This window comes from Cervus elaphus, chromosome 11 (genome assembly GCF_910594005.1).
Source record: "Cervus elaphus chromosome 11, mCerEla1.1, whole genome shotgun sequence".
NCBI classification, from domain to species: domain Eukaryota; kingdom Metazoa; phylum Chordata; class Mammalia; order Artiodactyla; family Cervidae; genus Cervus; species Cervus elaphus.
The window spans coordinates 89,417,822-89,428,339 of NC_057825.1; the positions used below are offsets into that span (position 1 = coordinate 89,417,822).

At 52.6% G+C, this 10,518-nt stretch overlaps 1 protein-coding gene across 2 annotated transcripts; it reads right to left on the bottom strand.

The window, feature by feature from the left end:
- Window positions 1-1,483: 1,483 nt before the first annotated feature.
- Window positions 1,484-7,348, bottom strand: TEX261 (testis expressed 261). Of its 2 annotated transcripts, none has more exons than XM_043918329.1 (6): window positions 7,168-7,348; window positions 6,204-6,283; window positions 4,906-5,059; window positions 3,057-3,124; window positions 2,295-2,397; window positions 1,484-2,110 (listed from the first exon to the last, which is right to left on the bottom strand). In XM_043918329.1, exons 1-6 carry the CDS (start codon window positions 7,235-7,237, stop codon window positions 1,995-1,997), a joined length of 591 nt encoding a protein of 196 aa, XP_043774264.1. In that variant the 5' UTR covers window positions 7,238-7,348; the 3' UTR covers window positions 1,484-1,994. The 2 variants fall into 2 exon arrangements, with proteins under 2 accessions (XP_043774264.1, XP_043774265.1); XM_043918330.1 differs by lacking the exon at window positions 7,168-7,348 and adding an exon at window positions 6,927-7,080.
- Between the last annotated feature and the right edge of the window lie 3,170 nt (window positions 7,349-10,518).

Genomic DNA, 10,518 nt, shown 5'->3' on the forward strand with positions numbered 1-10,518 from the left:
GGATGTCCAGGCAGAAAGAGAAACCAGGTGTCTGGTTGGGCTCCTGAGTGATCTTCGGGCCAAAGCAGGTACCCAAAAAAGGCAGGTTTGCAGAGGACAGCAACAAGTGCTATCTGGGCCACAAGATTTGTCTGCGTGCCCAAAGGTAGCAGAACGGTGGTTCAGAGGACCAAAAGGGATGCTGGGGTTGGAGGTCAGCTCTCAATTCCTTGAAGCCATCAGCAAGGGACAGGCTCCTCCAAGGAACCCATGACAGAACCCTGTACACAGGGTGAGGGGAGGGGCCCGCGCTGGCCTGGAAGGAGCAGAGAGGGAGAAGCAGCCACAAAAGGGCTTGGGAAGCCAGAAGTGATGAAACCTGCCCGACGCTGCAGAGACGTAGAAAGAGATGTGAAAAGGGTCCGCTGGACTTAGCACAAGGCCACTGGCAGCTGCTGGAACACGAGCAGTGGAGTGAATGGAGGGGCAAAGCTGCCACTGGGGTGAGAAAGAAAGAGACTGCAAGAGACAGCAAGGCCAGCTGCCGGCCAGCAGTCAGGAGGACACTGGCCTCCAGCGTCCTGGACCTTGTCCTGCCTTGTCTGCATAGGACAGAAGGGCCTGGCACTGAGAGGAGGCCAAAATGGCTGCTCCTCCCCAGGAAAGGGGAGGGCTGGTTATTTTTAAGAGAAAGGGAATACTAAAGCCAAGGGAATGAAGGGCTACGGTGGGACTGGAGGCAGGAGGTAGAAATAAGGTTTGCAAGCACAGAGGTCTTCCCCGTGGCTGAAAGGTACCGTATGTGTGCTGTCCATCTCTGCACCTGCCTGCTTTGCTGTGAGGTATCAGACATGCTGCTAATGGCTCCCTTGGGGACTTCATTCCCATACATACTGCTGAGTACTTGGAAGGCACTATAGTTGGAGTGCAAGGTCGACAAATGCTGCCCTATGCCCAGGACCTGGACTGTCTTCTTAGAAGACAACCACCTCCCAGGAGCCGTGACCACTCAGAAGAGAGGGCCAGCCCTGTGTGCTTAGAGTAACACACAGCTTCTCCCACCACCCGTTTCTTACAAAGCAGGCTGTAGTCCAGGCTGCCTGGAAGCCAATTTTTATTGTTTCTCCTCAAGCCCGAGATAGAAATCAGGCAGAAACCACTCCTCTTCCCTAGGACAAGACTTACAAATAGGATATCATACATGTTCTCCTGAAAAATCTAACCCAGTCCCACACTATCCCCTCTCTGCCCTCAGCCTGGCAGTCACAGAGCCCCAGGGAAAGAAGAGACGGAAGAAGAGAGACAGGGATTAAGGAAGGTTGCCTCCATTTCCACTCCCCATCCCCCCGGCAGGTTCGGCTCCTCATCTCTGTCCCCTTCCCACTATGGGCCACAAGAATGGTCCCTTCGGAAGGGCAAGACCCAAACGTGGAGAAAGAGCCCTGGTGCAGCAAAGCCAGTCCAGGCGGAAAGTCTGCAGGAAGAAAGATGAACTTTCAGGGTATTAAGGCAAACAGTGCCACCTAGAATCTTTATTCAAATGGGAATCAGCACTTGGACAGAAATCACAGTTCAACAGCAAAAACTTTTTCTTGCAAGTGCTAAGTCACAGCCCCTCCCATGGCCGTCTGCCCACTGGCAGTTATCACTGTCTGCTCTTCAGCTTCATGGCCCTGGCCCTACCTTCCCAGGCTGAGCCAGAACTCCTGACCCATCACAGGAGGGAGCAGGAGGGCCACGGGCTCAGCTTCTGTGCACCCAGGTGGGTGGTGGCCTCCTGGCTAAGCAGGCCCCGACTCCTCCCTGGCAGCCTCTGAGGTCTCAGCCTCCAGCAGTATCAGATCTGACCTGAGCTGAGCCTCCTGAGGAGGGTGGGGATGAGGGCTTCCAGGGGAGTGGAGGGAAGGAGGGCCAGGGCTGGGGGAAGGTGCCTTCCAACTCTCGGCCCCCACCCAGTGCAGAGGCCCAGGGGCCTGACTCTCCAGCTCCTGCGCCAGCATCCCCTCCCCAGGGGGTCAGTATATCTTCTGCCGACTGGGTAGAATGGCCTCTTTGATGAATGAGAAGACAACCAGGATCCCTAAGCGTTTGCCCCGCTTGCCTTTGGTGAAGTAATTGGAGACCACGTCATCTGTGGAGACACAGGCAGGGAGGTGAGAGTGTGTGTGTGTCTGTGTGTGTGTGTCTGTGTGTGTGAGTACAGTGCTGCCCACCCAGAATTCAAGTGTCTCTCTCTCAGGGTGCGCTCTGCTCCCTCGGCAGCTCAGGCCTTGCCGGTGTCCTCCCACCGCGACCCCTTCCCGCCCGCTTCTCACCTCCTGGCTGCATGGTGGAGGGCAGGACGTTCTCCCCAGCCGAGAGTGACACGAAGAACGCAAACGGGATTATCCACAGACAGAAGGTGAAATAGGCCAGGACCTGGCAACAGAGACACTGAGAAGATGGTGCCTGGGTGGCGAGGCTGGCCCAGGAGTGGCCACCGTGTATCTCAGAAGGGTGGCCGAGGGCACACCAACGGCCCCACGTGGGCTCTCTGAAGGGGACCGGGGCCCGTGAAGCAGAGACAGGACAGCCCCAGACATGGAGACTCAGTGGGGAAAGGTGGAGACTGAAGATGATCACGATTCAGGCCAAAATCCCTGAATCCTGGTCACCAGGACAAGCAACTCCTCAACCGAAGGATGTAGATGGAAGGCAAAACCATGACCAACCCCTATCTCCTGGAAAAGTGACCTTGTTCTTCTCCAGGGTTCAAACTAGAGCAGCAGGGTTCAAGGTTGTGGCCCAGCCCTGCCCTGTGAGGTTGGCATCAGACCAGGTCACCCCTCGCCCCTTCCTGACCTTAGGATGTCAGGCTGGGATCCTGGGAGACCCAGTGGCCTTCTTCCTCAGCCAAAGGGTCCCTGCTCCTCACACTCACAGCCTTCTAAAATCATCAATATTATTATTTTTTTAATGTGTTATTCCTGAATAGTCTCAGTTTCAAATCACAGCCAAATTCACAAAGAAATCACACAAGTCCCCTTTACCCCTGCTGTCTCTGTTAGTAGTCTGAGGACATACTGAAGACTTCTTACCTCTGAGAAAGGATAATATTCCTCTGCAAAAAACTGAAACGCTAGGTAATGATTCACCACCACTAGCCCTGTTGAGGGAATGAAGAGTCAGTCAGTCTCAGGGACGACATAAAATAGACTTTCTGCCTTCACAAGGCCCCGGAGGTCGGACGCCAAGTCTTGGTGCTGACTTTACACACGACCCAGAGTGCAGCTTGGGCCAAGCACGCTGCTCTCCAGCAGTCTCCCATCTGTTAAAATGAGAGAACGAGCCCCCCTCTGCCCGCTGCCGAGTGCATGTGTGAGTTACATTAGAAGTGGATAAAACACTCCTTGAATGTCACAGAAATGAGACTTCAATGCTACACAGCCCAAAGCACCGCGCCAAATGACTTGGTCTAGAGCGGCCATAAGTCCTGAAGAGAGCTCTGCACGGGCGGTGGGGGAGGAGGAAGGGGCTCCTGGGTCCAGGAGGAGGCGCCACAGACAGAGGCTCTCACTCCTCAGGAATAAAGGGCACCATCTGCTGGATGCTTTGCGGTGCAGTCTCAGGGTTCCTCAAAGTTCCGGGTCTTTCCTCATCCTGCCCCAGGGTAAAGCTGGCTGATCTGAACTGGTACGTTCTGCATCCCCACACACCACCTTCATGTGCAGCCAGATTCAGACAGATCCTGGGGGGACCCGCTGCTCAGACATAGGCATTCCTGTTGTGGTGAAGTGAAGGGTAGCCATCCCCTCAAACCCAACACCCCTCACATATACCTTGCCGGCAACAGCACGGGTCCATCCTCTTTTCTCCTCTCTTGCCACTCCCCTTCTACAGCAGGGACAACATCTCTGCCATGCCTAGCCATGCTCTAGGGCAAGGGCTTGCTGGAAGACAGCATGGTGCCCCATGCCCACAGACTTTCAGAAAAACTCTCCTGGGCAAGTTGAGGAAGTGACAATGGGAAGCCAAGGGAGCGTGCTACTGTAGGTGGGGCTGGGGGGAGTGGAGAGCACCCTCCCACCCAGGAAGATTCAAGAGGGGCATAGGATCCAAGGAAGGACACCTCACACCAACCCCCACAGAACAAATCTTTCAGCGGAATCAAACCAAGGCACTCAGTCCTGGCCTGAACACCATGCCCTCCTGTGAATGACGGTTTCTTTCCAGGTTCTCTCACAGAAATAGAAAAGTAACTCTAAGCAACCCCAATTCCATCTGACATCTTGACAAAAGGCTATGACGACCAGTAACAACTGAAGGGAGAAAAGGCAATCCTGGTAACCAGATTCTGTCTAGAACCTTTTCCAGAAATAACTAGAGCATCTATGTGCCGAATGACTTTCCCAAATATCACTGAAGAGATGAAGACACTAAGGTCAGAAAGGGGAACTGACTCCCCGGGGCCAGAGACTGGTGGCAGAGCAAAGGCAGGAAGGCCAGGGTCCTCCGAACACATTTGTCAGCCCCAAGGCAGCTGTCTGCAGGGAGACCCGCAGCCCCGTGAAGCGCACCTTAATCAGAACTCATGGCCAGACGACTGGATGGGGTGCTGCCTGCAGGCCAGGGAAAGGCTTTGGGCTTTTCCTGGCCAAGTGGTTTCTTAAGGGCTGTAACTACTCAGCCAACCCACTTCTTTTCCCTTCTCGAATCTTTCAAACCCCACCTGCCCCAGGAAAGCCGTCCCTCTCTGAGCATCCCAGTCCTCCAAATTCTAGTCACTAGAGCCAGTGTGGGCTCCCGGGTCCTCACGTGAGAGCCCCAACCTCCAACCGGCCTGGCCTCCTGGAGGACCTCAGTGGTCTGCCTCCCCCTTCGGTGCCGTAGACGGAGCAGGGCACATCCCACCGCCTCAGCTGGCCCTCCCACTCTGTCCCCGCTCACCGCACGACAGGATGAAGTTAGGTGAGGTCAGCATGATGAAGGGGAAGGTCTGGAGGAGGCCAAAGTAGACAAGGTTGGTGAAGAGGCCCACGCCAATCATGTAGGTGGGGAAGCGCTCAAAAACGTAGAGGCCAACCAGCACAGCTGTGGAGAACTGAAACAGAGGCACACGGTGCGGGGAGCGTCTTCCAGGCAGCCTTCCTGGACTCACTAACCCCTAGCCTACGCAGGGCAACACTGTATTCATGCTTGTCTTTCCTTGTTTCATAGCCACAGTTCTGACCTCCCCGACTAGCCTCTTGGCTCCCAAAGGGCAGCTCTTTTTAATCCCAAAGTTTGCTTGACAGCACGCCACAGTAAGAAAAACAGCTTACACTGTGACCCCAACACACATACATACATGTGATCAAAGTTCAGATTTCAATTCTAGTTTTTTCCATCCCCCCTTTTTTTTTAACGCTGATAATAACCTGCTGAATTGATTGCACAACCCAATAATGAATCACACCTGCAGTTTGAAAAACACAGTTCTGAAAGACTTATACTTGTCAGGGCATAACACATGGCAGGCAGTTAGCTAAATGAAGGACTGACTCCTGTATCAACACCTACGAGCTGGGTCCCTGAACCCAGGGCTGAGCACTATGGTCTTGTTTCCACCATTGACTCCCTACCCCAGGTCATGCCCAGAGAGAAAGTGGCTGCTGACAGCAGGTGATTTGAGAGGCGGTGGACCCCTCCTGTTCAAATATGCCTCCAGCCCCTTCCCAGCCTCTCCTGCAGCTGCAGAAACCACCAGCAGTCTCTCCTGTGGCTTTGACATCGACGGCAAGGATTGTATCTTCAGGAAGAGAAGCCTTCCATGAGCCCTGAGCAGGGCAGGGCCTGGGCCAGGGACGGTGTCTCCCTCTTAGAACAAGTCACTTTGTCCAACAACTACTCAAAACTGTCCTTAAGGTTCCTCTCAGTTCTAAATGCTGTGAACAGAGCAAGGGGCCAAGACCACTGAAGACAATCAAAGGCAAAGCCATGGTCCTGTCAACACAGAACAGGCACTTGGCTCTCACCGTAAGGAACCGAAAACAAGGCCTGCAGTGAAGCAATGCCACTGGGGAAGGAAGCTCCCTAAGCCCAGGCGAGCAGACCCAGGGGACCAGGTACAGGGGAGGGAGGTGGGGGATGGTACCCTCAGAAAACAGCAAGGTCAGAGGTCTCATCACCCACGCCAAACTTTCCCTACTTTCTCCTTTTGAGGCAGGTCAAGAGTGAGGGGGATCCTGGGGAAAGCTGTCACTTACCCAGATCATGTATTTTATGATCCTGCTGGTTGCAACTGTGTATTCTTCTATCAATTCGGCCAGGTAATAAAGTCCGGCGGCTGGAGGCGGGGAGGAGAGCAAGGCAAGCAGGGAGAACATTAGCCAGGGTCACTCCCACCATCCTGACCAGCCCGCTATCTGCAGCTGGGTCCCACCCAACCTTTCATGAGTCCATGAGGCAAGGAACAAACCAAACAACCCGTGCGTTACCCTCCCAGGTCATGAGTAAAACTGTCAAGGCAACTAAGGAGAGATTTCACAAAAGTGAATGGAAACCCGTATTTGATGCCTCAGCACAAAACCTAACCTCTGGCCCATAGAAGGGAATTTCTTTCACAGGTGCTGGGCTGAGAGCTGAGCACACTACAAGACAGACAACGTCCCTTCCCTGATCCAACTTTGAGGGGGAGCGGTTGAGTAGTAATGGAATCAGACGATCCCAGTGTGACAGGTGCTACTTTAGAGGAAGTACAGGGCGCGGCTGGACCATCAGACCTCATAAGGAGGGCTTCTCGGAGGAGGTGAGATCTCAGCTGGGATCAACAGGAGGAACTAGCCAGGAGGGGAAAGCGTGTCAGAGAGAGTAGGAAGCACGAAGGGCCAGAGGCGAAAGGGCGGCGGTAGGGGTAGGGGAAAGTTCGGCGCGGCCGGCTCTGCGAGGACGGGCGCGACAGCGGTTGGCGGTGCGCGGGCAAGGGGCACCTGAGGCAGCCTCTCCCGGGCACCGCTGGGGTGGACTCTGTGACTCCTGGATGGACCCGCGGTCAGCTAGGCTGCTGGGGCCAAGAGGAGAAGCAGGACCAGGAGGGACAGGAGGGGGCTGCGAAGGCGGGAGGGCCGGGCGGGGGTCTCGCCGGTCGCCCCGGCGCCCTCGTGATGCGACCCCCGGCGGGCACAGATGCGGGAGCGGGAGCCCGCGCGGGGCCGGGTCGCGCACTCTCACCGACGGCCAGCGTGATGAAGGCCACCTGGATGAAGAGCGACAGCCAGCTCAGCACGTACATGAACCACATGGCGCCCCAGCCCCGCCCGCCCCCGACCACCGGGACGGGCCTGCGCGCTCCGGTTCGGGCGACAAGGGGCCGCCGCCACCGTCGCCGCGTCCCCGCCCCGCGGACGGTCGTGCGCCGCCGCCGAGAGCAGCCCGGCCCGAGAGCCGCCCTCGGCCGGGACAAGACTAGCGCCGCCTGCCGACGCGGAGGGCCAACCGCTGCTGCCCCCAGCGGCGCGCGCCCGCGGACCGCCGGGCTCCTAGGGCTGCACCAAGAAGAAGATCCGCTATGCAACCCGGGACGCAGCGCTAGTACCGGAGCTTGAAAAGTAACCTCCGGCCCCGCCCTGTGCACTCCTGCGTCAGCCTGGAGCGTGATCTCGGGCCTCCCAACCCCTCCCCAGCAGCTTCGGACCAGAAGCCTCCAGGCAGGTTGCCCAGGGCTTTCTTTTGCTCCTGCAGGTAAAAGGAACAAAATTCTCGAGTGCCAAGCACTGTGCTAAAGGCTAGGCTGTAGGTTCAGGGTAGAAATTAATCTGATCCCAGGAAAGTTACTTTGCCTCAGGTTGTACCTCTACAAGTGGCACAGGTAGAAACTGGGGCATCTTTGATTAGCCATCCTGAAGCCTAACTCTCCCTCTCTGTTGATTTCGTCCGTTAGGTGCTGAATGCATTTACTCCACCTCTGGAAGGGCTAACTGAGGGGCCGCAGAGAGCAGGGCAGCCCATCAAGAAGTCCCCCATCTAGTGGCGGAGGCAGGCATGCAAAGATAAGGAATGTATACGGGGCCTCTGGTATGTTTCTTATCAGAACATTTTTCATGCATAAAAATAAATACATATTCCTCAAAAAATTAAACAGAATTACCATATTATCAAGAAATTCCACTCCAGGGTATATACCCAGAAGTATTGAAAGTACTCTTGAGAGTACCTTGGACTAGGAGGAGATCAAACCAGTCAATCCTAAAGAAAACCAGTCCTGAATATTCATTGGAAGGACTGATACTGAAGCTGAAGCTCCAATACTTTGGCCACCTGATGCGAAGAACTGACTCCTTAGAAAAGACCCTGATGCTGGGAAAGACTGAAGGCAGGAGGAGAAGGGGACAACAGAGGATGAGATGGTTGGACTTGATGGACATGAGTTTAAGCAAGCTCTGGGAGTTAGTGATGAACAGGGAATCCTGGTATGCTGCAGTCCATGGGGTCACAAAGAGTCGGACACTACTGGGTGACTGAACTGAACTGAACTGATTCAAGGTAGAGATCCAAAGAAATATTTGCACACTCATGTTCATAACATTATTCACTATAGCCGAAAGAGGGAAAGAAAATAATTCAACAGATGAATGGATAAACAAACTGGTACATGCATACAATGGAGTATTATTCAGCCTTAAAGAACAGGGAATTCTGACACATGCTACAATATGAGTGAATCTTGAGGACATTATGCTAAGTGAAATAAGCCAGCCACAAAAGGACAAATATTGTATGATTCCACTTACCTGAGGTATCTAAAGTAATCAAATTCATAGGGACAGAAAGTAGAATGGTGGTTGGTTGGAGGGGGAAGGGACAGTGGGTGATAGGGAGTTACCGTTTGATGGTATAGAACTTCTGTTTGGGAAGATGAGAAAGTTCTGGAAATGACTGGTAGTGATGCTTGCATGACACTGTGAATATACGTAATGCCACTGATCCGTACCCTTAACAAGGTTCAAATGGTAAATTTTGTGTTATGTATAGTTTACCATGAATAAAAAATACATAAGATTACAAAGCAAAAAAATTCACTGAAATACAGATATCAAAAAAATTTTAGATACCTGTGTGATATAGTCATATATATGTGACTTCCCTGATGGCTCAGTGGTAAAGAATCTGCCTGTAATGCAGGAGCCACAGGAGATGCAGGTTTGATCCCTGGGTTAGGAAGATCCCTGGAGAAGGGAATGGTAGCCCACTCCAGTATTCTTCCCTAGAGAATCCCATGGACAGAGGAGCCTGGTGGGTTACAGTTCATAGGGTCACAAAGAGTCAGACACAACTGAAGTGACTTAGCACACAGCACACACACACACACACACTTCTTTATGAATGCCTAACATAACCTGTTCTAACAGAAAGTCTAGTAACTACCTGCCTGTGACATAATATATATATATATATATATATATATATATATATATTCAGTCTCTGCCCACAGTTCCTGACACAGAACTCCTAAGTTCCTTGGAATTTCCTGAGTGATAGAAGCATCTTTTGTTCCAATGAGGGACTCTTGGTGAGCTCCTGGTTAGCTTCAGGATGGGGGCTGGTCACCAGATTAGAAGTTTGGAACTTTTTTTCTTTTTTTGACCACGCTGCTTGACTTGGTGGGATTTTAGTTCCCCAACTGAAAGGATCGAACCAGGGGCCTCTGCAGTGAGAGCTCGGACCTCCAGGGAATTCCCTAGAAGCTTGGAACTTTGAATCCTATCCTCTGTCTGGTAGGAAGGGGAGCAGGGCTGGAGATTGAGTTAATAATCATGAGGAAGCCTCCACAAAAATCTCTAAAGTATAGGGCTCAGAATAGTGAGCACATCCACCTGAGGGGAGGGTGATGCACCCCAACGCCCTGAGGACAAGTTCCTGGACTCAATCCCTTCAGACCTCACCTCTTCATATGGCTGTTCATCTCTGTCCTTTATAATGTCCTTTATGATAAACTGGTAGACATAAGTAAATGTTTCTGGGTTTGGTGGGCCATTGTAGGAAATTATCCAATCTGAGGTGGGGTATGTGGGACCCTTAGTTTTGCAGCCAAGTTGAACAGAAGTGTGCTGCCACAGGGACCCATGACTGTGACTGAATCTGAACTGAAGGAAGGGCTGTGGGACCAAGGTCTTAAAGCTGTGGAGTCTGACAATAACTCCAGGTAGACAGTCTCAGAATTGAATGCAATTGTAGGCACCCAGTTTGTGTCCAGAGAGTCACAAAATTGATGTGCAGAAAAAACCCACATGTTCGGTGTCAGAGTGTGGTGAGTAAAGAAACCGTTTTCCTTTACTACCACAATGACAGAGAAGGGATGAGTGTAAATATTTTCAAAATATCTTCAACCAGGTAAGATGAGAAAGTCACAGATATTGTCAATTCTTGTGAATGTGTTGGCTGCATTCATAATGGAAGGAAATGTTAAATTTCTGTTGACCTTAGTGTAAATAAAGGGAGTTTTTTCCCATCCAGGTTGCTGGAGTCCTTCAGTTCTGTCTCCCTGAATTTTATATCTGCTGACTTCTAAGGAGTCCCCACGCC